We start from the raw sequence: 23,576 nt of genomic DNA on the forward strand, positions 1-23,576 counted from the left end.
AAAAGAGTTATAGTAGATCTTTTAAATGTGAAAACTGAGAATCTGTTTCTTGATTTCAGGCTAAAGAGGTTTTCTTTCTGTGCTTTAGAAACTGTAATATATGTATACACTGAAAGGTAATTTTTTTTTCTTGAACTGGGGAATTAGTCTTATTACTAAGATGAAAGCTGATAATGCTATTACTGTATCTAAACCTATAATTTAAATGTTAATGTTATATGGCCTTTAAAAAGCTCACTGTGAATTTCTGATAATTTTCTTTAACTTCAAGTGTTTGATACAGATTTTTCTTGAAAAAACTTGTCTTATTCCAGACAGAAAATCCAAGTATGGAGAGGCCATATACATTTAAGGATTTTGTTCTTCATCCAAGAAGGTTAGTAAATACCACATAAAAATTCTAACTTTCATATCCAAGCAATGCTGTTATGTTGTACATCAGAACATATGTAACTATTGTCTAAATTTTTATGTTTTCATCAAAGAAATTTGAGCATAAATGGAGTGAGATATTTGTGGTTCTACTAAAAAGTCAGTATTTGTTTAAATACTTAGAGATTTGGTAAGAATAAACCATTTTCCTCAGGCCATGTTCTAATTGATATTATAACTTCATTTGAACAATTTACAGTTTCGCTCCACAGTGAAATCAGTGACTAGTGTTACACCATAACTCATTTTTCCCTTTTCAACTTGAAATTGTTTCCTGCCTTCCTGTCTCTCTTGTTTGCCTCTTTCATGTGACCTTAATTGTAAACATAACAAAACTTAAACTGAAAAGCTGCTTAACATTTAGGAAGGCCTGTGTTTAAAAAAACAAGGACTTTTGAAATGATAGGTAACACTTTAACACTGATATTAGCGTTATGCATTTCATGTTTGTTTTTAAAATGTAGGTTCTTAACTGAAATCTGAGCAGTTTTTAGCAACTTTTATTAGAAATAAAATGCATGTCAACATTTTTCAGATAATAGGTTCCAATTTAAAAATAAATCTTCATCCATTTATAGGATAGGAAATGTTAAATTGAGAAAAATAGGAGATCAAAATGAAATTTGACAGTCACTAACTCTGCTTAAAATCATTGATTTGCTAAAAACCAAGAATTGTAAAATACTTAAAAATTACTTTGCTACCAACGTGGCTGAGAAAGATCTATACACCCCACATGTTCTGATGTTTCAGGCACTTTTCTGCCTTGAAATCTTATTGTAACTTTTTAGATGCCTTAGTATTGTTAATGCATGTTTTTCAATTTTGCTCATTTTTGCATTTACTTAGACAGGGATATTAATAAGGTTACTACCTTCCCAGTACCTCAAGCTGAGTAAGAATTATTAACATGTTAATACTCTGAAATTAATTACTTTAACTATTGTATTGGAAAATAAGATAGTAGGTACTTCCTCTTTTGAAGGGACGTGGGCTTTTCTGAAACCAAAATACAATCTGAATGAACATGTTTATAACCTAACATGACATATTTTTCTGGATATCAGAAAATCTAATTCAGTTTTTCTGCATGGCAAAAAAAAAAAAAAAAAAAAAAAGGCAAAGCATTAGACCTTAGTAATGTGGGAGTTTGTGGGGTTTTTGTTGTTTATTTTAATAAGGTGCTGTGCATCACTAGTGATATTTTCAGGACTCTGGGTTGTTTGTTTTTGTTTTTTTTTTTTTAATTTATTTTTTACATCAATAGGCAAACAGCTGAGATAATGTGGCAGATTTCTTTACCAAGGGAAAATATTAAATAAAATTGATGTGGGGAAATCCTATTTTCAGGCTTCTAATGATACATTAAGGTAAATACAGAGAGGCGAATGCTGAAGTATATGAGCTTGCTGTAACTTAAAGTTTTAGGAAGAGTAGTCCTGTAGATTGAAATAATGCTTGATAATAATTTCACAAGCGCACGATAAGAACATTTTATTTTCTTTTCTGCAGCCATAAATCAAGAGTTAAAGGCCACCTTAGATTGAAAATGACTTACTTACCTAAAAGCAATGGGTCTGAAGAAGAAACCACAGAACAGGCTGAAGAATTAGAGGTAGGAAAAGATACATTTATTGCTGAAAAACCTAGCAAATGTTTTCCACTATTAAGGGTAGTTAGAGTAAAAATGAATGTTAGGAATCACTAAGCTATAAATAGCGTTTGAGAAACAAACCAGTTAGAAGTGATTGCTTGTATCTTACATAAAAGTTTTAACTCTGCATAAAAATTCTGGAGCAGTTTTTCTAACTAACGGAGTGGCTTTGTTAGTATATCTAAAAAAGAAAACATGTATTAGGCTTTTGGTTTTTTTCAGGTACTGACTTGCCATATGTCTATGTAACTTTTCTTGTTTTAGAATTAATGGAAGTATCAGTGCCCAGTATTTTTACTGCTGTTTAACGTTGTTTGATGCCAGCCAGCAAGACGCTGACATCTTGCTGGTTTTGGAGTTTCAAATCTCTCCAATATATAGGGATATTTTGATCTTAACTAGTTTGCATTTGTAATCTTTTGTAAGCACATCCAGTTTAGATCAATGGATTTCTTTTCAAGACTTAAACAGCTCTAATGACTGTTACCACCTTTACTGTAATTAGATTTGCTGTTACAAAATGGTATGCTCATCTAACTCTAATACCTTTATAGCATATATGTGAAATGAAATGCATTTACTTTTTTTAACCTATTTTATGAATGCTGTTTATTTTCCTGCAATAAACAACTTTTGCTAATAAGTTTAAAGAACTTGAGTTCAAAATAAGGTTTCTGCATGCATAATTTGTCCTATCATTCCTCGGGAAATATATGTAATAAAACCCAGAGCCAGTCTTAATGGCTCAAGATGTAGTGGCGCTGCCCCTTAAAAGGGGAGTGGTTTAATAAATTGAGATACTTTTTCAACTTTGATAGTATTAAAGGTAGTTAATATTATATCTCTTAGCCTGGGTGGATTATATTGGACCAACCAGATGCTGCTAGCCAGCCACAACAACAGCAGCAGGAAACTCCTCCGCTGCCTTCAGGCTGGGAAGAAAGGCAAGACATCCTCGGCAGGACCTACTATGTCAATCATGAATTCAGAAGAACACAGTGGAAGAGACCAACTGCTCAGTATGTCTTTTGGCCTGAAAATGCAAGTCTTGCATTAACTATCGTAACTAGTTCCCTCTAGTTATGTTGAAAAGGAGAACTAGAAAATGAACAGCTTGAGAATTGTAAAGAGCTTTCCATAGCTTAACCTTCAAGCTCACATATAATGGTCACTGGCTGGTAGTCATTTTAACTGCACAGTACTCTTCCTGTTCTCTGGAATTATGCATTCAAAGAGAAACTGGTTGCAATTGTAAGAGAATAACTATAGTAATGGAAAGGAAATGATTTTCCAGCTCTAAGCCTGGTTCCTCCTTCCCAGCAGGGACTGCGTTAAATTATTTACCTTGGGTTTTTTCAGATTTTTTTTTTCCCCTTAGCATGTGAATTGCAAAAATAATACCTGGAATGCTCTCTGGTTCTTTAGTTTAACTTACACTTCATGTTGACATGAATGCTTATTCTTTTTAAACAGTTTTTATTTTCTTATAGCTCATAACAGTTTCTTTCTTCTGCTAAAATGACTGTAATGTATGTTTTTGCTGTTAGCCTAGTTTACTGTTGAAAGATAAAATATGGCTACTGTGTGCTGACTTCCTGCCACACCCACCCCCAACAGGGACAGTGTAGCTGTTGCAGATACTGGTAGTGTGCAGCTGGAGGCCCAGCATGTGTTCACTCATCGTCGACAAATATCAGAGGATACAGAAAATCTAGACAACAGAGATTCCCCTGAGGTAAAAAAAAATAAATCTCTAAATGTTTCTGAAATGCAAGTAACTTTTAATCTAGTCAAAAAACTTGTTTTACCTATTTGTAACTTGGAACTACATTTAAAAAAATTTTTTTTCTTTATTTTCTTTTTAAAGTGCTGGGAAATTGTTACTGAAGATGAGGCAACAATGTATAGCAATCAGAACCTTCAAATACCTGTCTCACAGAGTAACTGTGATATACAGACTCATCTTGCAGAAGAATTGAATACCAGACTTACTACCTCTGGAAGTTCAGCTACTGGCCAGTCAGCAGCCTACACTGTAAATTATTTTTCACATTGTTCTTATGTACAGAAATATCTATAATATTTTGCACAAAATATTCCTACTGATAGAATTAGATCCATAAATACTTCATATTAGCAATTATATTTTTAATTTAATCTTGAATGCAGAGAATTTAAGAGTAAGCTTTTTCCTATAGAACCCCATCTAGGCAAACATTTTATTCTTCATCCCTTTGCTTATATGAATTTCTGCCTGAGATTAAAACAGATTTCTGTGAACTATTTTTAGTCTGTAAATCTACTTGTTACTCTAGTGCCATACTGAGTGCTGCTGAAAACTGCAGGTGAAGGAAGCTGTCTGTATCCTGAAAGCTTATTTCTAAGGGAGCTCTACTATATTACTTTTTCCACTAAGGACAAGTTTTAAGATAACTCATTTTTCATTGTGAATGCTGGCATAAGGTTTTATGATTGGGGTGAGTAAACCTGGTGACTCTATAGCAGTGAAAAAGGGATCTCCCTCATATAGTTCCACAGCTCTTCCACCAGTTAAGAAACTTGTCTGACCTCTCAGTGAGTCTGTTCAGCTTGCTAACCTGGCAGAAAACTATTCTTTTTTTCCCCAGGTCTGGGGTTTTTTTTTGCAGTTTTAGCAAGCTGAAACAGCCTGCTTGGTCATCTGACAAATACTACGTTGGCAAAGGGGAAGGAGGAGTATATAGCCAGGAGCGAGACATGTCTTTTTGATGGTAGCAAGCAATTAAGTAAGCTCAGCTGTCTTGTGAAACCCGAGCTTCACAAACAGCCTTGTAACCTGATACGTGACTTGAGAAATCCACTGTCCATTGAGGAGAGTCTATAGTGGTGTCCCAGGCCATCTAGTCTGTAAGATTTTGGTATTCTAATAAAATCATTAGCTTTTCTGATGCTGAGAATGCCATTCCAAATGTAAATTTGGAATTTACTATGTTTTCTAAGTTTGTACAAAGGCATGACCAGTGTTGCTTGGAAACAGCAAAGTGAGAGTAACAAGACTTGACTTGATCTCAGTTACTCAGAATCCTATAGACAGCAAGAAAGCTGTTATTTCAGCTTGCTTAGGTGGCCTAAGCAAAGGAAGAGGCAGATATTCAAATTACTTGCAAGAGCCAGCTAGAATAACAGTCTTGCTTCCCTTTACCTCCATCACCCCCCCCCCCCCCAAAAAAAAATTAAAAAACTTAATAATGCCTTTTCTTTGAAGTATTCTAAAAGGGTATGTAGATAGGGAAAAAATCCTTCAAATAATCTGGGGAAATTACTTAATTGTAGCAGATGAGATTGAAATATGGCTCTAGGCAGAAAGATAGATGCTTAAAAGTCCAGGGATTAAGTTACTCTTCTCAAACTGGATGTCTCAGACTCTCCTATCTTGTCATTATTAAATTAATCTGCTCTCTGAAAAGTTGTGTTAGCTCTGATACATCACAGGCTTTAGTCTAATGACAAGATAACACAGTAAGTTCTATAATGTAAATTCAATGGTAATGTAATGGGTTGCAATTGACTCTAATGTTTTGCATGCCAAAACATCTAGGGTTTTCAGAACTTTCACAAGCCTCTCTATTACTCTGTTTTAAGGGTTTAAAAGACACTGTGAACTTGATGTTTCTAGCAGTGTCAATAGTTTCAAAAACATATCGATGTTTCAAAACAAATAAGACACTTTGTTCAAGAGGAAAACTGTAATAGTTTAAAGTGTGATAACCATTGACTGTTTGCTGCCACCCTTACAATAATAGCTAATAACGTCATTCCTCTTCACCGCTTCAAGAACCATTCCAGCAGAAGAGGTAGTCTGCAAACATACAGAGTTGAGGAGCAGCCTGCACATCCAGTGGTACGTCATTTTCTGGAAAACACAGACTTGTGTAGCAGAAAAGCTGAAGGATTTTCTTCATGTAAAACTATTATATGCTGACATTTTAAATGAGATTTGGCCTTCAGCTTCTGGCAGCTGTCCTGAGGAAATTGCCATTATGAGTCTAGCAAGACGGGTTCAGTTGTAAAGCTTTCACAGTAGCTTAATGCATGGATAGGGCCTGCCTACTTCCAGAAGGAAGTAGTCTTCCCATGAAGATAAGTTTTGTTTTTCAAATTGTTTGCTTTATAATTAAAAGCTGTACCATCATCCTTACATTATGTTTTTGTGGTGACACTGCAAACTGTGAGCTCATAGCCAGAAGTACTAGGCTGGATCAGCCATGCCTAAATCAGATCTATAAATTAATCCTTTTAGATGAGGAGCTCGAATTTAAGAAAAGAATAAATAAATAAATAAATAGAAATCTGTCCCTTTATACTCTTCAGTAAGGACTTAAATACTGCTTTTCTGTCTTATCCAGTCTGTGAAAATCATTAACCTCCTGGATTATTGTTTTGTTTTGTTTTAATTTGACAGAGGAATACTTTTTCACAGTCAGTTTCATAGTTTTCTTAACTGTTTCTCTTCTGTTATCACTAATATTTAGTTACTGCCTACTTCATCTGGATTACCCCCAGGCTGGGAAGAGCGACAAGATGAGAAAGGGAGGTCCTATTATATAGATCACAATTCCAGAACCACTACCTGGCTAAAGCCAGTTGTACAGGTACTTTCCGTCTTCTAATTATTAATGGTTTTACTCATTTAACCTTAGAAACGTCTCACATAATAGAAGTAAAGTTCAGAGACCTCTTGAAATAGAAATGCAAAAGGCATGAATGGGTAAAGCACTACATAAAATATCTGAGCGAATGCAGTGAGGGTTAGGAACAGTAATATTTACAGCAAGTCACTCTACTATTAGTGTACCAAGACAGCCTTCTGGAGAGCGGTAGCTGATTGAGAAGCCTGAAAGACTTCTTTTAACCCTGGTAGCATAATCGGTGATTACTAGTCAATGTTGTTGATATTGGACTAAAAAAATCTATGTACTGTCTGACACTTGCTTTATAAAACTGCTTTCATGAGTCAAAAATATGTTGACAGAAAAAATATATTGTTCTACAGGGCTTTTTTTTTTTTTTTTTTTTTTGGTCATTTACCATAGATTGCTATGGAAACAGGTCAGTTGTCAGCTGGGCAAAGTATTTCTATAGGAAGACAACCACAAGCAACATCAAGTGATTCATCACAGCAGTCTTCTCATCAACAGCCTGAAATGGAGCCAGGATTTCTCCCTAAAGGCTGGGAAGTCCGACATGCACCCAGTGGGAGACCATTCTTTATTGACCACAATACCAAAACTACCACATGGGTAATGGAAAATTGCTCTCATGGACTCTAATTCTAGTTCCTCTCAAGTCAGAGCTTTACTGCTTTAGTGCCAAGATAGCTGTGTCATGTCTGTTAAGGAGCATATATAATAAAAGTGCAAGGTCATTTAAAATATCTATCATGAGTAGAACATTATGAATCTTACTAACTGTATCAGTTCTTGAAAGTTTAGCTTGGAAGGAGGAAAATACTGATGTATATAGGAATGTTTTGCAGATATAAAGCATCTCCTAAATGACACTTCTGTCATAACTGTAAAACTGTGATAACTTATATGTGCTGTTAACAGAAATCAGTTAATTAAATTTTTAAAAATTTTTATTTTGTAAACTTACCTTCAACAGGAAATCAATTACCTTGAATTTGTAACAAGGTACAATTAACATAAATTTCTGTGGATTCTTAAGAAAGCAGGACAGGTACAGCTGCAGTATGGTTGAGGGAGTTGTACAGCTACAGTTCCACAGAGTGGCACTGCACACCGCTAGGCAGTGCTAATAGAGGGACTTAGAGCATTTAAAGAGTAGGTCAGTATCGCTGTCAGGTGAAAGAGAAACAGAGAAATGCATTAAGCTGATTCAAAACAAATATTTTTCCTTCAGGATTATGGAAAGACCTCATTTAACACAAATACCTTCTTCCTACCCCCCAAAAAACCCAAACAACCAACCAACAAAAAAACCCAACTACCAAACCCAAAAAGCACAAAGTGTGCCAAAAACCCTGTGGAAAGATTAATTTGACTCAATTACACTAAAATGAGTTGAATGAGGAATTTATAAATAAACATATAAACTGAGAGATCATTAGAAGATGATTGTAAACTACAGGAGGACTGAGAATCCTCGAGGAACTACCTGGCTGCAGAATATGCAACAATTATCGAGTTGATACTAGACATATTCTTCACATAATCATTAATAAAGAGGAAAAAAATTAAAAGCAAAACAACAAAATGATTTTAACATGCTGCTTGATTTGTTTTCAAAGGAAGATCCAAGACTGAAAATTTCTGCTCATCCGAGGAGAAAAACTTCCCTAGATCCAGTAGACCTGGGCCCATTACCAGTAAGTAAACCATTTTATACTTGTTTTGCAGATACAACAATTTAAATACTTTAAATTAGCATTATCAAAACTTGCACATGAGGAAAATGCAGCCTGCTTTTTCATCCAAAAACCCTCTATATTTAATTCCAATGCTGAGGGTAGATGAAGGGGGGGAATTCCCCCAGCTGCAGATCATGTTGAGTTCTATACAAACTATACAGTCCAAAATCTATAATAAAAGTGTCTCCTTCTTACAGCCAGGGTGGGAGGAGAGAACTCACACAGATGGAAGGATATTTTTCATAAACCACAGTATGTACAATATAGTACTCTCCCCACGTTCATTTCACTTCTGAACATTACCTAATTAGTGGAACTAATTAAATGTTTTGCAGATACAAAGAAAACACAATGGGAGGATCCTCGACTGCAGAATGTGGCGATAACTGGACCAGTAAGCTTTTCTTAAATAGCTTTACATATTTTTCAAGAATATTGTTAATAGAATCCAAACAAACTCTTGTCATTTATCAGGTACTCAGTCTAGAAGCTGAAACTTCCGGGGTGTTTGAAGAATACATTTTTATTTATTTTTAAAGACTGTTTAGAAAGCTTTCTGTGAGGATGGTCTTTAAATGCCAGAAAGAAAAATCAGTTCCTGTAGTAGTAAGAACGTTTCCTTAGGAGTCTGGGGGGGATTTGAAGTGGGTAAGAAACTTCATTTAATTTTTTATCCACAGTGTCCAAAATGAGACTAGCTCAATTCATGAAGCAAACTTGGAAAAAAAAAAAAAGAAAGAAAAGAAAATGGCTTTAAAAGGAATGAAATTAATTTCCAACTGAAAAATAATTATCTAGCCTTGATACTTAATCTGAAGTGCAAAATTACCAGGGCTAATTGCAAAGATGCAACACATTGTAATTTTAGATGGGTTTTAGAGTCCAACTGATATCTGTGTTTATTAATAGCCCACATATGTAAACAACCTTCTCTGTCCATGGAAAACAGAGCTGTTTGTAGCCAGGTCTCTCATGATACAGCAAGGAAAGACATAAGTCACCGAAGGCATTTTGGTCACTTTGATCTGGGCCAGTCAGTGAACGTAGTCAGTCACATCAGCTGATAATAAAGTACAGGATAAATTCTATGGAACTGATCAGGACAAATTATCTGAACAAAGTAGTACATTTCATTCCAGATGTTTTGAACTGTCCATATATTTATAAATTGAAAGTCTTCCTTGATACTTAGTAAAACACATATTCCTGTTTTCTCAGAACTTAAATGCATTGTCCGTGTTTCACAAATATAGACTAGTTTATATTACATTACTTGTTAGAGTGTCTCAAGCAGCTTTTTTTTTTTTTTTTTGTATTCCTAAAGGCTGTGCCTTACTCCAGGGACTATAAGCGGAAGTACGAGTTCTTCAGAAAGAAATTGAAGAAACAGGTTAGTAATCAGTAGGAATCCAGCAGAACTTATGTCCCTAAACAAAGGAAAGCTTAGGTTATAGGGAAAGGAAATCGAACTTTCTGACCTGCTTGGGAAGGTAGATTTACTGTCTGATCACAAATACACTTGTGAGGCAGACTTGGTAAGAATTAGCATTTAATCCAACAGTAAAGTTTGTGACTTTATGCAGTGATGAGACTGCAAACAGTCTAATTAAAAAAGTAGAAATCCTAAAAGGTTAAAACAGTTGTGAACCTGGAAGTAGGCAGGCAACGGTAAAGTCTGGACATCACTGAACTTCTATTTCCAGTATATGGAAATAGAAGTTCTCAGAATAGATTTTGGATTGTTCAGGTAGAAACCTGTACTGTCATCTTGATCAGGCTAGATGACTAATAAATTCTTTTAGCCTTAAAATCTTAAGTTTATGACTCTCATTTGCAAGTTCTAGTTTGAAATGGCAGTGCCAGATATAACGCATAGCATGAAAGACTAAATAGCATCTGGATATCCAGATAACAATGAGCCTTTGCATGACTGCAATCAAATTTGGTATCCTTGGGAGATGTTTTATGTATATAATAATTGCCTTTGAGTTTAGACCTATACTTCACCTTCTACCTACCGAGTCTATCTCTGGCCTTTCTGAAACCTGTGCGTTTTGAGCTGACATGTAAATTGCACACAATTATGTATTCACCTCATTTTTTGTGTTCCTAGTCAAATAAGCTTGGCATTCATTCAAATGTCATTATCCTGATCTGAGAAGTGATAGACAGATCAGCCACACAATATAATCATAGTAATTTAAGAACTAAATACAAGCTCTTTTGCTCAAGCTTATAATATGATGAATTTTGAGTGTTAAAGAAGATTTCATGCCTTGCTGCATGCAGAACTACTAAGCATATGCTGTTTTACTAGTAAGAACTTATTTTAACCCTATTTCCTTGGTATGAAGTAGAACTTACTATCTGAAACTCTCCATGCTAGTTGAATTGTACGTACATAGAGCCTTTTGTCAATCATACTGTGTTATATTTCCAAATTATTTAAGAAAAGGATTTGTGTGCCATTCTTTAACAGAATTTGCATAGTCTGCAGGACTAGAGTTGCTGGGTTTTGTTCTATTATTCTATGTTTTTATATTCTCTTTTTTTTAAGAGTGATATTCCAAACAGATTTGAAATGAAAATTCATCGCACAACAATCCTCGAAGATTCTTACAGAAGAATTATAGCTGTAAAGAAAGCAGATTTCCTTAAAGCAAGACTTTGGATTGAATTTGATGGTGAAAAAGGTTTAGACTACGGAGGAGTGGCCAGGGAATGGTTCTTCCTTCTCTCTAAAGAAATGTTTAATCCTTACTATGGATTGTTCGAATATTCAGCTACGTAAGTAATACAGGTCTGGAAGACATGAAGACTAGTTAGAGAAAGCAGATCAACTGTATTTTTCATACCTACTACAGAAATAGAATTGCTTCCCCCCGTCCGCAACTGTGTAGGAGGGTTTAGTTGTTAATAACTGCAATATTCTACACCTAGTTCTTTGTTTGACAGAACAATAATGTGGAGACAGTACCTCTATCTTTTTTTTTTTTTTTTAGCAGTCTTACATAAGCCATGTCATCCTTGCATAGACAAGAATATGCTTGCAACCATCTACTACTTACAGAAGAGGCAGTATTTAACACAATGTGGAGGATGTTGTTCTGACTACTTTAAAATTAATAGGAGTTAGGCCCTTCTCTTCAGTATATCTCTAACTTACAAAGCCAGTTTGTGGTGTTTCAAAACTGTTATTTTGCTATGCTATTATTCAGTCTTCTGTTGAATATTGATTAATATTAGATTACTGATTTATTAATCCAAATATGATTATTTTTTCAACTTTATGAAAAGTAATACCTGATTTAACCAGTGATGTCTTTCAGATCATCAAACGTGGGACTGTTCCTATAGTACAATATCTTGTTTTTCTTTCTCTTTCCTGCTCCCTCCCTCAACTTCAGAGATAACTATACCCTGCAGATCAATCCAAACTCTGGACTTTGCAATGAAGATCATCTCTCTTATTTCAAGTTTATAGGTCGTGTAGCTGGAATGGCTGTTTACCACGGCAAACTTTTAGATGGTTAGTATTTCTTTTATGTAATATGATATTTATATTAATATTGTGCATATTTTGATTTTTAAGTTACATACTGTTCAATTTATTTGTTCTTCTTTAAAGCCTTTTTTATTCGTCCTTTTTACAAGATGATGCTCCAAAAGCCAATAACGCTTCATGATATGGAGTCTGTGGTATGTAATTTGCTTCATCATGTATGTTAGGATTTCATGTTCATATTAATTTTTTGTATATATCTTTAGTGACATTGGGCAGGTTGAAAGTGCAAGGTTCAAAGAAATTTTAGGCTACATCTTCTATAAGTCTGTAAGTTGTATAGGAATTAAAACTTCCAATGCCTATCAGAGAGACCTAGACTCTGGTTTAAGTCTAGGTTTAAGTCTGGTTTAAGTCTAGTTAAGCTGTATTGAAAACTTGACTCTAAACTTCCTATGATGTTTTCTCAAAATATTTTTAATACTAAGGTTTTTAAAATTAAATATAAATGTCTTTGTGATTCCTGTCTCAACCTGTGTTTTAAATTAGTTTGTGTCTTTCAGTTACTAAAAAGAAACATATACTTTCAGAGACTGAAAATATTAGTGAGTGGTACAGTGTAACATTTTTACAAACGTTTGTTTGTTTCCCTGATAATAGTTCTTATCTAGAGCAGTAGTGGGCAGAGTGGCTTTTATTTGGGCTCTTCAATATATTACTGGTTTTGCTGTCCTATAAGAATACCAAATATAGCTCCTCTCTGTTTGAGTAATAGATTTATAGGTGTGTCCTGATTTTATTTTTTTTCCCCCTAGTACTACAGAATCATAGAATGGTTTGGGTTGGAAGGGACCTTAATGATCACCTAGTACGAACACCTTCCACCAGACCAGGTTGCTCAAAGCCCCATCCAGCCTGGCCTTGAACACTTCCAGGGATGGCACATTCAAAACTTCTCTGGGCAACCTGTGCCAATGTTTCACCGCCCTCACAGTAAAGAATTTCTTCCTAATATCTAATCTAAATCTACCCTCTCTGTTTAAAACTGTTATCCCTCATCCTATCACTACACTCTCTGATAAAGTCCCTCCCCATCTTTCCTACAGGCCTCCTTTGAGTACTGGAAGGCTACTATAAGAGCCTTCTCTCCTCTAGGCTGAACAACCCCAACTCCCTCAGGCTGCCCTCAGGGGAGGTGCTCCAGCCCCTGATCGTCTTAGTGGCCCTTCTCTGCACCTGCACAAGCAGCTCCATGTCTGTCTTATGCTGGGGGCCCCAGAGCTGAACACAGCACTCCAGGTGGGGTCTCACGAGAGCAGAGTAGGTGCAAGAGTCAGCTCCCTTGACCTGTTGGCTACGCTTCTTTAGATGCAGCCCAGGATACAATTGGCTTTATTTTAATTTTAATTTCCTAAGGCTCTTTGTAGTAATGCCTAACAATAAAGGGAAGATAAATACAGGATGAGAGACAGAGAGTCCAAAATACATTCCTTCTGATAAAGCTGTGACATCACGATTTTGCTATGTGAGAGATCTTTAGTCTTGAGATTGCTGAGTCTTCAAATTTCAGATGTCTTTAAAGTTTTTTTGTAGCTTTGTACAATTGCAGAGTCTCTGTATCCGATACAGGATTATACTAGGTAGCAGCATGCACTGGGCTGTAATGAAGCCTCTTGTAGATTAAAAGGTGGCTGCCCTAGTTTGTATTTACTAATTTGTAATTCTCTGTCTTAGGATAGTGAATATTATAATTCTCTGAGATGGATTCTTGAAAATGATCCAATAGAACTGGACCTCAGATTTATAGTTGATGAAGAACTTTTTGGTCAGGTTAGTATGTTTATGTACATTTGACCTGTGAAATTAGCTGATTTTATCTGTATGGTATTAAGAAAAACCCTTCGTTCCCAGTTATGTTGGTTTGTTCACTCAGCTGCTTCTTTTAGCTGGCACATGGTCATGCATTGCTCTTTTAGCCTGGCTGTGATGTGATAAAGCACTTGGAAATAAGCAGAACCTGGAAAAATAGCTTGTGCTTTTTTCTTAAATAATATTTTTATTGAAATGTAGCTGTTGCTGTGAATGCAACTTAGACTAAGATATCCATAGTCCCATTATTTTATCTGGAGTAGAGGTTGGTTTTATGTGGTTGGCTGGAATGGATGAGTTCTTCTGAAATGGTTGGAATCATAGATTTCATTGGGAGATTGTAGTAGTAGGGTTTTTTTCTCTAAGATGTACTAGAAAACTATGGAATGAACAAGTTTGCTGTTGTGTAGAAAGTTATCCAAGGTAAGCCATGTAGAAGTACCACGGGTCTTGAATCACAGAATCCCAGGTTGGAAGGGACCTCAGAGATCATCTAGTCCAACCTTTCTGGGAAGAGCAGAGTCTAGACAAGATGGCCCAGCACCTTGTCCGGCTGATCTTAGAAGTGTCCAATGTGGCCGAGTCAACCACTTCCCTGGGGAGATTATTCCAATGGTTGACTGTCCTCACTGTGAAAAATTTCCCTCTGGTGTCCAATCGGAATCTCCCCAAGAGCAACTTGTGTCCATTCCCCCTTGTCCTCTCCATGTGACTCCTTGTAAAAAGGGAGTCTCCATCTTCTTTGTAGGTACCCCTTAAGTACTGGTATGTGGTAATGAGGTCCCCTCTAAGCCTCCTTTTCTCAAGGGTGAACAAACCCAGTTCTCCCAGCCTATCCTCATATGGCAGGCTTCCCAGTCCTTTGATCATCTTGGTGGCCCTTCTCTGGACCTCTTTCAGCCTGTCCACATCCTTTTTGTATAGCGGGGACCAGTACAGGTGCCAGCTAGATCTAAGTAGGATAATAGCCTTTGTGGTCTTGTGTAACTAAAGTGATCCTACGTAGGAGCATGAAAATGTACATCTGAATGAACTGAAAAATCAGATATTTGTCTACTGAGGTTCTAGTAGTATAAATAATTATGTAACAAATGCATATGGATTCCTTTATTTACTGGGGCCATTGCTGAAATTTTTCTCCAAGTGTTTTTCCTTGAAATTTGGAAAAAAAAGGCTGGGTCATTGAATCATGCAGTTAGTGAAGTCCACATTATTGAGAACTTGTGTGCAAACTTAGGCAATTTACTGTAGCAGATCAGAAAAAATGGAGGTTGCCCCATTGCAATCTGACGTCCCTGAATAATATATTTTTTTAAAGCAATCAACCAAATCCTATTTGTTCAGGTGACCTGTGAAACTGGTTCTATTTCTAATAGTTTTCAAATTCTGCAATCTTCCAGAGTTAACTAAATTACCTAATATTAACATGAATTGTGTTGCACATCTCATTTAAGACTGCTTCTGTGTATTGCATTTAGACCCATCAACATGAACTAAAAAGTGGTGGATCAGAAATAGTTGTCACCAACAAGAACAAGAGAGACTACATTCAGTAAGTAGTGGTCACTATATGCAATGTATATCACTGGATTGCTCCTCTAGTAATAGGAGCTGTGTGTTGTATTAACAAAAGGAAGTTGTTGGTTTTTATATAAATTGCTGTTCTTTTAAATGTTTTTGGTTTTGTTTGGTTTTTTGCAGTCTTGTAATTCAGTGGAGATTTGTGAGCAGAGTACAAAAACAAATGGCAGCCTTTAAAGAGGTATAGTTTTAATTACAAAATAAATTCTTCTAAGAATTTCTTGCATATAATCTTAAAACAAGCTTTTTTTTGGACATCCTGAAGACCACCCAGGTCTTCCTGTTGTTTATACCTGTTGTTACAGGTATAAAAAAAGGCAGCAATACTGTTTGTAGTGTCAGTTTTGAATTATTTCAGACTTAAAAATCTTTTGGTATGTTTTTACTGGGGTTTTTGATTCATATTGAAAAATTTGCTTATTTCTCAGTCCTGGCTGACAGCTTTAGCTGTAGTGCAGGGTATTTAATGAACTCTGCAGAAACGAAAATTAAACCAAACTAACAGAATTAAACTAAATTAGCTGGTTTATCCTTATTTGTATAAATATTACATATATAATATTCAGACTTGTATATTCACCATTCAGTGTAGCACAGTAAAGATGTAAGATAAGTCAGAATTAAAAGTACTGTAACCAGACTGGGGACTGCTGGTGTCCAAACATCTGTATTTGAAGTATTGCTTTGGCTCTGTTTGCTAAAGCATCTAAATATTGTTCTCAGTGAATCAAAACCCTTAAATAATGTTAACTTGATTTTTGAAGACCTTCCTCATCTTTTTAGGGCTTTTTTGAACTAATACCACAGGATCTGATTAAAATTTTTGATGAAAATGAGCTAGAGGTAAGTGTATCATGGAAAAGAAAACAAATTCTGTTGAAACTTAATGTCACTGACTTAAACTTTGGGTGGTTGTTTGTTTTTGGTTTGTTTTTTTTTTTTTATCTGTGTAGTTATTAATGTGTGGACTGGGAGATGTGGATGTGGCTGATTGGAAACTACATACAAAATACAAAAATGGCTACAACATAAACCATCAAGTAATACAGTGGTTCTGGAAGGTATTGTGAAGTTCTGGTTTTTTTACTTAAAAACTGTTTGAAAGCTGCTGCTTTTCAGCTATGCTAGTTTGTCATGTGATTCATCAATAGGTAGGTAAATATTTGAAACTCCTCAGAAAGATAGTAAGAAAACTGAAGATGAGACATGGTAAGAATGTAAATACACTGCTGATACTTGCTTTTACAAAAAAATCCATGTCCGACCAGGGTTAAAAATATTTCTGTGTAGCTTTTTCTGGCATGGTTACACTAAATAGGTGTTAAACTCTTCTGTTTAATAAACTACAGGAATTTGGCTGCTAGTTCATAACATCAGGAAACTTCAAAAAAGTAGGGGCCAAATCTTCAAGGGAAGTATTTTAACAGCCTGCCAAGTCAGTAATGGTACTCTTGTTACAGTGCCATTAAAAAACTGTTGATTTCATAGGTTTTAGCAATAGGCAGAGAAGTAGACTCTGTGTGTCACTTAAAAAAAAGATGCACATACACACACACACACACACACACACACACACATATATATAAAGGATAATTATTTAGAGGTAGAAACTATGTTGCATAAATCTGCTAGCTTAAAACCTTAATTTAAAACTAAATCTTTAATCGTGATCATTATCATACATAGGCAGTCTTAACGATGGACTCTGAAAAGAGAATAAGATTGCTTCAATTTGTTACTGGCACGTCACGTGTACCTATGAATGGCTTTTCTGAGCTGTATGGTGAGTACTTATGATTATGTTCACAGTTAAGTAGCATAGAACATGATACTGACATTGTCATGATATTTGACTTAAAACATAGGCACGTTATTTCACATTTTGCTTTAAAATGAATATATACTGGCAGTTACAAGAAGCAAAGTCAGAGAAGAGTCACTTAGATCACACGTTTCTCGTGTTCTATAAATACTTGGTTTTAATTCTGGTTTAGAAGTTTTTTTAATGTATAGGACTTCTCAAATGAATGTGGATTTTAAAGTTCTAGAGAGCTCCAATAATCCCTGTTTAACACATGATTGAGTTTGAAGAAAGTTCTATTATCTAAGATCTTATTACAAAGACATGCTGGCATCAGCAGTTAACTTCAGATTCTTGTAAGTTCCCAACTGTTTTTATCTGCTCACAAGCCACAGTTATCCTTACAAACAATTGTATCTGTATATACTCTAGAGAGGACCACTGAAATGACATTAGTTAACATAATGCCAAAAGAGAACTAGTGAACCTACAGTGCAGAGACTGAAACAAGCAGATGGCAGCGGGGAGTGGGAGCAGACTTCAATACCAAAGCCAGAAAACCCACTGTGGAAAGAGTGCAGGCAAGCAGATAGAACAGCCCACAAAGGGTGGGGGTGTTTTGCTTATGGGAAGTCTGTTTTCAGCTGCCATAGGCTATTATGTTTTCTGCTAGACTACTTTATTAAGGCTAAAAGTGCTGAGAACCTATGCAAATGACCAAATAGCCGAACCTGTGTATTTGAATAAACATTCCCTTCTTTGTAAACAAGATAGTAATTTGTTTATAAAACACTAGAATTGTGAACAAATACCACCCACCGTGTGTCCACATTTCTCCTTCTCTTCATTTTCATCACAAATACTTCGTTTATTTTTCCCATTCCATCAGTGAATGAATTTTGAGTTCCAGTGGGAAGGACAGTGCCTTCAGGGACTTGAACCATGTGTCTGCTCTTGCACCTGAAGCTTGTTCCTGTTGGAGTTATAGCACATGCTTATTGCAATGGAACCTGATCAGAATTCTGCTGCCTCGGGATTTTTATTTGTCTAAAAACACTACCAGAGATAGTACTAAGGAATGATACAGGGAAAGAAGCTGTTGAAGCCCTTGGCTCTCTTCTGCCCAGGGTTTAGGATATCCTTGGGCAGTCTTCTGGCCAAGTCCCAGTTTCTGTAGTTCTATTCACTCATTAATGAAAAAGTCAATTAGCAGTTGTCTTGCACAGTGCTTTGTTTCTTTGTCTTACAGTTATCTCTCTTTTACTGTGGCCAGCATGCCATCCCAGTAATGATCACACTAAATCCCAGTAATGATCACAATCACAATTCTAGTACCTGCTTGTATTTGAAGAACTGTAGGTGGTTCTTCTGTGCTTTGTGTTGGTACTTGGCTTTTTGCTGCTGCCAGGCTGCTCCTGTGGTTGTTCCCTTCCCACCTTCGGGCTGCAGACCTAGAGCTGGCTTCCCAGCGGGAGGTCTCCCTCTCGTGGCCCAGAGAGGCTTTCCTGCTCATAAAAAGGGAGTGTTTGGTGTCCAGGGACAAATCAACCCAAGTTTGAGAACTAGGACACTGAACATATGTAGCTTTCTGGTATTTCTTGTCTTCCCCTCCACCCGTGATTTGTCAACCTCTAGCTAATCAGTTGGATAGCTACAGTGAAGGCTAATTCTTACTTAGCTATTAAAAGGGAGTTTTATCATCTTGTCACATGGTAGAACACACTGTCAGTCATATAGCTGCTTCTCTGCTTAATCCTTATTCCAGGCATTCTTAAAATTTACCTTTTCTAACCAGCCTCCTGCTTTGAAGAAACATGTAACCCAAGCAAGAAGGTAAAGAGGAGGAGCTGAAAGTATTTCCACAACTACTGACATATCTGTCTGATAAGATTTTAGGGTGAAGTGCTTAGTGTCTGCTGTCATCTGTCTAGTTCATTCACTAGACTTGTGCAAAGTATAGCTTCTGTGCGTTGATTGGTATTTCCTGCTTTTTTGTGTATGTTAGTAGTGAAAGGATTTTTTCCTTCTCCTGCTTTCTTTTCATCTTTGGGGTGAATTGTCTCTTTTCTGTATTTCAGTTGGCTAACATCTTCTTCCAAATCCACTTCTATAACATGCATTGTTATATATTACCATAATTTAATTTTATTACGAATGTGTATACTTTTTTCATGTCTCCATAAAACCACAATTGAAATTGTCAGTTAAAATAATATAGTTAAAACCAAACCAAAACCCCCAACATTATGGAGAACTCTTTAAAAAGAGGAAAGTGTCTGTCTGCATTATAAAACTGAATTAATGTCACAGGTCTAAAGGTACTCTACACAAAACTTACACCTTAGCTGTATTCATAGATCAACCTGTTCTCATTACTCAACTTTAATCTGAAACATGTTTTGCATCTTCCACTTCAGAAGCAGAAGGCTACTCATTCTTGTGTAGCCATCTGCTTTGGAATATAATTCTCTAACTGTATTGATGGTCTCCTTGCAGAATAGTCAGAAGACACCCACCATCAGATATAATCTCCTGTTCTCTGACAAGATAGTGATTTTTTTTCAAAAATTTTTTTTAAACTACACAGTCTTCTCCATACATACACAAATGCTTTCAACAGCTTAGGAAAATAGTTACAAAATGCCCTTTGCATCGGCTTGGCAAGAGTTGAGAGGTCCAAGAAACTTTCAGATATGACGTGCTGTAAGACAGTTGCTGAAGGCACAGGGGTAGCCGGAGCTGCATTTACTAGCCAAAAAAATCTCTCTCAGGTGCATATGTACACATACAGATGTGAAATACACCGTATTACAAAAAGTTCTCACTTACTCTACTCTGTTGTTGCGTAGGTAAAGGTGGACTTCGAATACTTTCTGCCAGGTTATATAACTTGGCACATTTTACATGGAAAATTTATACAGTATAAAACTGTCTTCTGCGTAAAATTTTCAACACCAGCTACTATGCATATGCATTGAGGTCTTAGACTTCTAAGCTTAAGGTGTAAAAGTCTCTTGAAATTAAGATATAGCAAGAAATAATTGAAAATACAAGTGACCATTACGAAGTATAGACTGTACTTGATTCATATAGATAACTCCTACTTATGTCAGAATTGAATTACAAAAACCCAAAATATTTCATAATTTGAATTTCTAATTCTAGAAGAACCTCATAATGGGATGAAAATTGATGTATTGTTTTCTGCAGGTTCAAATGGACCACAGTTGTTTACAGTTGAACAGTGGGGTACCCCTGAAAAACTGCCAAGAGCTCATACATGGTCAGTATTTAATTTAGGTAAATTATGACCTTTAATGATAATGATAAAATACTCACGAGTTTTCATCTATTTTTCAGCTTTAATCGCTTGGATTTGCCTCCATATGACTCATTTGAAGATTTATGGGATAAACTTCTTCTAGCAATTGAAAATACTCAGGGTTTTGATGGGGTTGATTGACACAGACATAAATTATATTGGTCCAGTGCTGCAATTTCATTTTAAGGGTTTACAGACAAATTTGAATTTTCCAGGGACTACCATTGTATTTAGTCACATGGCTATTGAACCTCAATAGTATAACTTGTAAAATAAGTATTAAGAATTCACTAACTTTTGAAAATGTATTTTGCCATTTCCAGTTTTCTGTACTTCGCTCACAACACCAATATATACATTGGATGGGCCAGTGCCAAGTAAGTAAAAAACTAAAATGCTTTTAAGCAGTTGCCTCTTCTACAGTATTTGACAGACTGTCCTGCAGTAAACTACTGAAGTGAAAATGTGAAGAAATCTTCACAGAGGTGTAAATTTGTATGGCTGCTCTAGGAGGAACAACTGAAATGGTTAAACTGTTCTTAAAAAACAAACAAACAACCCCCCAAACCCCACCCCACCCCCCAAAAAAACACAACCAAACTACCCAACCCCAGAACCAACAGACTTCATGTAATGCATTATCATAACGTGCTGCTTCAGGCTGTTTGCTACAGATCTGCCCAAAGCACCTTATAATTCAGCATACTAGGTAAGATGTTGGAAACGTTTGTTTGCATTACCAGCCATCAGTTTGCAGAACATTGACTTGCTGACGCATTTTATTTGTTAGATTTCTGTTTCTAACTTGGTTTTGTTAAAACAGTGTAACAAACCCAGGATTTTTATATAAAACGGACAAGCAGCATAATTCTGAGTTGTAAGGAGAAATTATATACAATCTTATATATTGTATACTGTCATTGGTTTATTGAGTGTTCATCAGTTTTTTGATAAATTTGTAGTTCAACGATGGGTAATATTTTCAATTCAGCCTTTTGCAACAAATTAATCTTAAAGTGAAATTTGTATGGATATCACTCAGTTACTGGTAGTTAGAGGCCTTTATTATCCATTCTTGCATTGTTGCACTACATAACAATAAAGAACATGTTTACAGGGTTTTCTGGGCCAAATTCAGCAGTCTGGTATATGCGAACTTCTCTGAACGGCGTGGAGGTTATGCACGTATAACCAGGTGCAGAATTTGGTTCTGTAATATGTTTACAGATTATGCTAGTTTCTATAGCTGCATTTTTATATTTTTTCTCTCCACTGTTAGTCTAGAAACCAAATTTGTTAATAAAGTATAACCAAAGTCATAACCAACAATGTGCAATTTATTGTAGATCAACTTGTCATATAAATATTAGTTTTATTTCTTTTGTAAATGTGGGTATTTTTTGTATTGATTTTAACGCTTTTTTTGAGCAAGTGCTGGTTAAAATGATTAGTGAAGTTGGTTCTGAAAGAAAAAATTGGTTTACATATCTGGCTTGCTCTAACTTTAACATTTTTATTACCAATATGATCTGAGGAAATGACAGTACCTAGCTTTGGCCAGCAAATTTCTGTTTAGTCACAGTCTTCATAAATATGCAAGAAGGAAGTGTAGCACACCTCTCTATAAAGGTATGTAAATTATGTAACAAATGTACCAGGTCTTACGGGATATTTAAAATCCCACTTTGTTTTATTCTTTGACTAGGTCACTAGTGCTGAGAATATTACATGTAAATATAGGTAACTTATACAAATTTCCCAATTCTATATGCAGTTTTGTAAAACATTAATGATATATCAGTAAATTTGTATAGGTTTGAATGTAGCAGATTTTGTTGCATACTTTAAAGTATAAAATAAGGATCCTGAGAACAGTAAATAAAAGTTTATTCTAATAAGTTGTGACTCAGTTCTTTGAAGTGCAATTTAGTAGCAAGAATTCAGGAATTTTAGTACTCCTAGGTAGACCAGGGCAGCAGTTCCACCACAATATGCTGTTACTTTTGTTTAGGTGTTGAGATGCAGCAGCACTGTTTCCTAGGATTCTGCTCCCAAGACGTGCAGTCTTTGAAAAATTAATATCATTTTTTATAAAAGCTCTACGTGGTTCTGAGCCTTCATTGTATGGCCAGCCTCAAAACACTACATGGCAGACAGGCAAAGGTGGAGGCCCCACAGAAATGCCAGCTGGCTGCTGCTGAGGGAGGGTCAGGCTCCCTGCTCCTGCTGCAGAACCACCCTTCTCAGCTGGTCAGCAGGCGTAGCCGACAGACTTAAGTGGTGAGTGTGGCAGGGGTGCAAAAGGGGCCCTGAAACTCTGCTCTAGGCAGAATGGCCTACCTAGCAGTGATGGGGATGCACTGCAGGGCTTGGTCCCCAGTGCCAGAAGCAGGCCTGGTGTGTGTGGGGAAGCTGCTGGAGAAGGATGCTGCTGGCAGGTCTCAGGCTGCAGGGAGTGCCTGTTGCCTCTCCCCTGATCCAGGGCAGGGCTGGCCTTGCCTGCAGGAGCTCTGCTGTGGGCAAGGCACTGAGTTGCCCCATGAGAGAGCCACAGGAGAAGTGAGCAGGCTTGCAGTATCGGGGAAGATGAACAGCAAGAGGTCATAAGGGTCTTCACAGAGACCTTGTAGATACAAAAGACCAAACCATGCAGTGGGAGTAAGAAGGGGCAGCTGGAGGCCCTACTAGGGCAGGTGGTGGATGGAGATTTCCAAGATGGGTAAAGCTGAAACCTTGTGACTTCTGGCATCAGAAGAAAGGCTTTTTTCCCCACCCTTGGGTATGAATTTACAAAATTGCTATGGTGCTGTAGTAGACAAAGAAAGGAACAAGTTGCATTAAGGGAAGCATTCAGAACCAGATGGGCCTGAATCAAGTACTCGCACTGAGAAATAGTGGGTGACAGAGTGCAGGGATCCCTCCTGTGGGCTTTAAACTAGATTTGTTGAGGAATGGTGATTACAGCTTGTGGTTAAGTAAGAGAAGAGAGGTCAGTGGTGCTAAGTA

General features: G+C 36.4%; 1 protein-coding gene across 4 annotated transcripts in view; it reads left to right on the plus strand.

The window, feature by feature from the left end:
- Positions 1 to 22,475, plus strand: part of NEDD4 (NEDD4 E3 ubiquitin protein ligase) — a 59,681-nt gene extending 37,206 nt beyond the window's left edge. For 2 of the 4 annotated variants that reach the window (XM_075100307.1, XM_075100309.1), the window contains exons 7-29: positions 315 to 376; positions 1,945 to 2,047; positions 2,936 to 3,105; positions 3,704 to 3,821; positions 3,954 to 4,121; positions 5,901 to 5,966; positions 6,598 to 6,717; positions 7,159 to 7,365; positions 8,376 to 8,453; positions 8,693 to 8,747; positions 8,831 to 8,889; positions 9,820 to 9,885; positions 11,053 to 11,282; positions 11,903 to 12,024; positions 12,124 to 12,194; positions 13,732 to 13,827; positions 15,345 to 15,418; positions 15,568 to 15,628; positions 16,231 to 16,290; positions 16,401 to 16,508; positions 17,134 to 17,230; positions 20,459 to 20,531; positions 20,609 to 22,475. In XM_075100307.1, the coding sequence (XP_074956408.1) occupies positions 315 to 376; positions 1,945 to 2,047; positions 2,936 to 3,105; positions 3,704 to 3,821; positions 3,954 to 4,121; positions 5,901 to 5,966; positions 6,598 to 6,717; positions 7,159 to 7,365; positions 8,376 to 8,453; positions 8,693 to 8,747; positions 8,831 to 8,889; positions 9,820 to 9,885; positions 11,053 to 11,282; positions 11,903 to 12,024; positions 12,124 to 12,194; positions 13,732 to 13,827; positions 15,345 to 15,418; positions 15,568 to 15,628; positions 16,231 to 16,290; positions 16,401 to 16,508; positions 17,134 to 17,230; positions 20,459 to 20,531; positions 20,609 to 20,711 (2,367 nt within the window). In that variant the 3' untranslated portion in view covers positions 20,712 to 22,475. The remainder of the gene's footprint in view (positions 1 to 314; positions 377 to 1,944; positions 2,048 to 2,935; positions 3,106 to 3,703; positions 3,822 to 3,953; positions 4,122 to 5,900; positions 5,967 to 6,597; positions 6,718 to 7,158; positions 7,366 to 8,375; positions 8,454 to 8,692; positions 8,748 to 8,830; positions 8,890 to 9,819; positions 9,886 to 11,052; positions 11,283 to 11,902; positions 12,025 to 12,123; positions 12,195 to 13,731; positions 13,828 to 15,344; positions 15,419 to 15,567; positions 15,629 to 16,230; positions 16,291 to 16,400; positions 16,509 to 17,133; positions 17,231 to 20,458; positions 20,532 to 20,608) is intronic. The other 2 variants (XM_075100310.1, XM_075100308.1) reach the window with 2 other exon arrangements.
- The last annotated feature ends 1,101 nt before the right edge of the window (positions 22,476 to 23,576 follow it).

The sequence above is a fragment of the Phalacrocorax aristotelis genome, chromosome 7, assembly GCF_949628215.1.
Source record: "Phalacrocorax aristotelis chromosome 7, bGulAri2.1, whole genome shotgun sequence".
Lineage (NCBI taxonomy): Eukaryota > Metazoa > Chordata > Aves > Suliformes > Phalacrocoracidae > Phalacrocorax > Phalacrocorax aristotelis.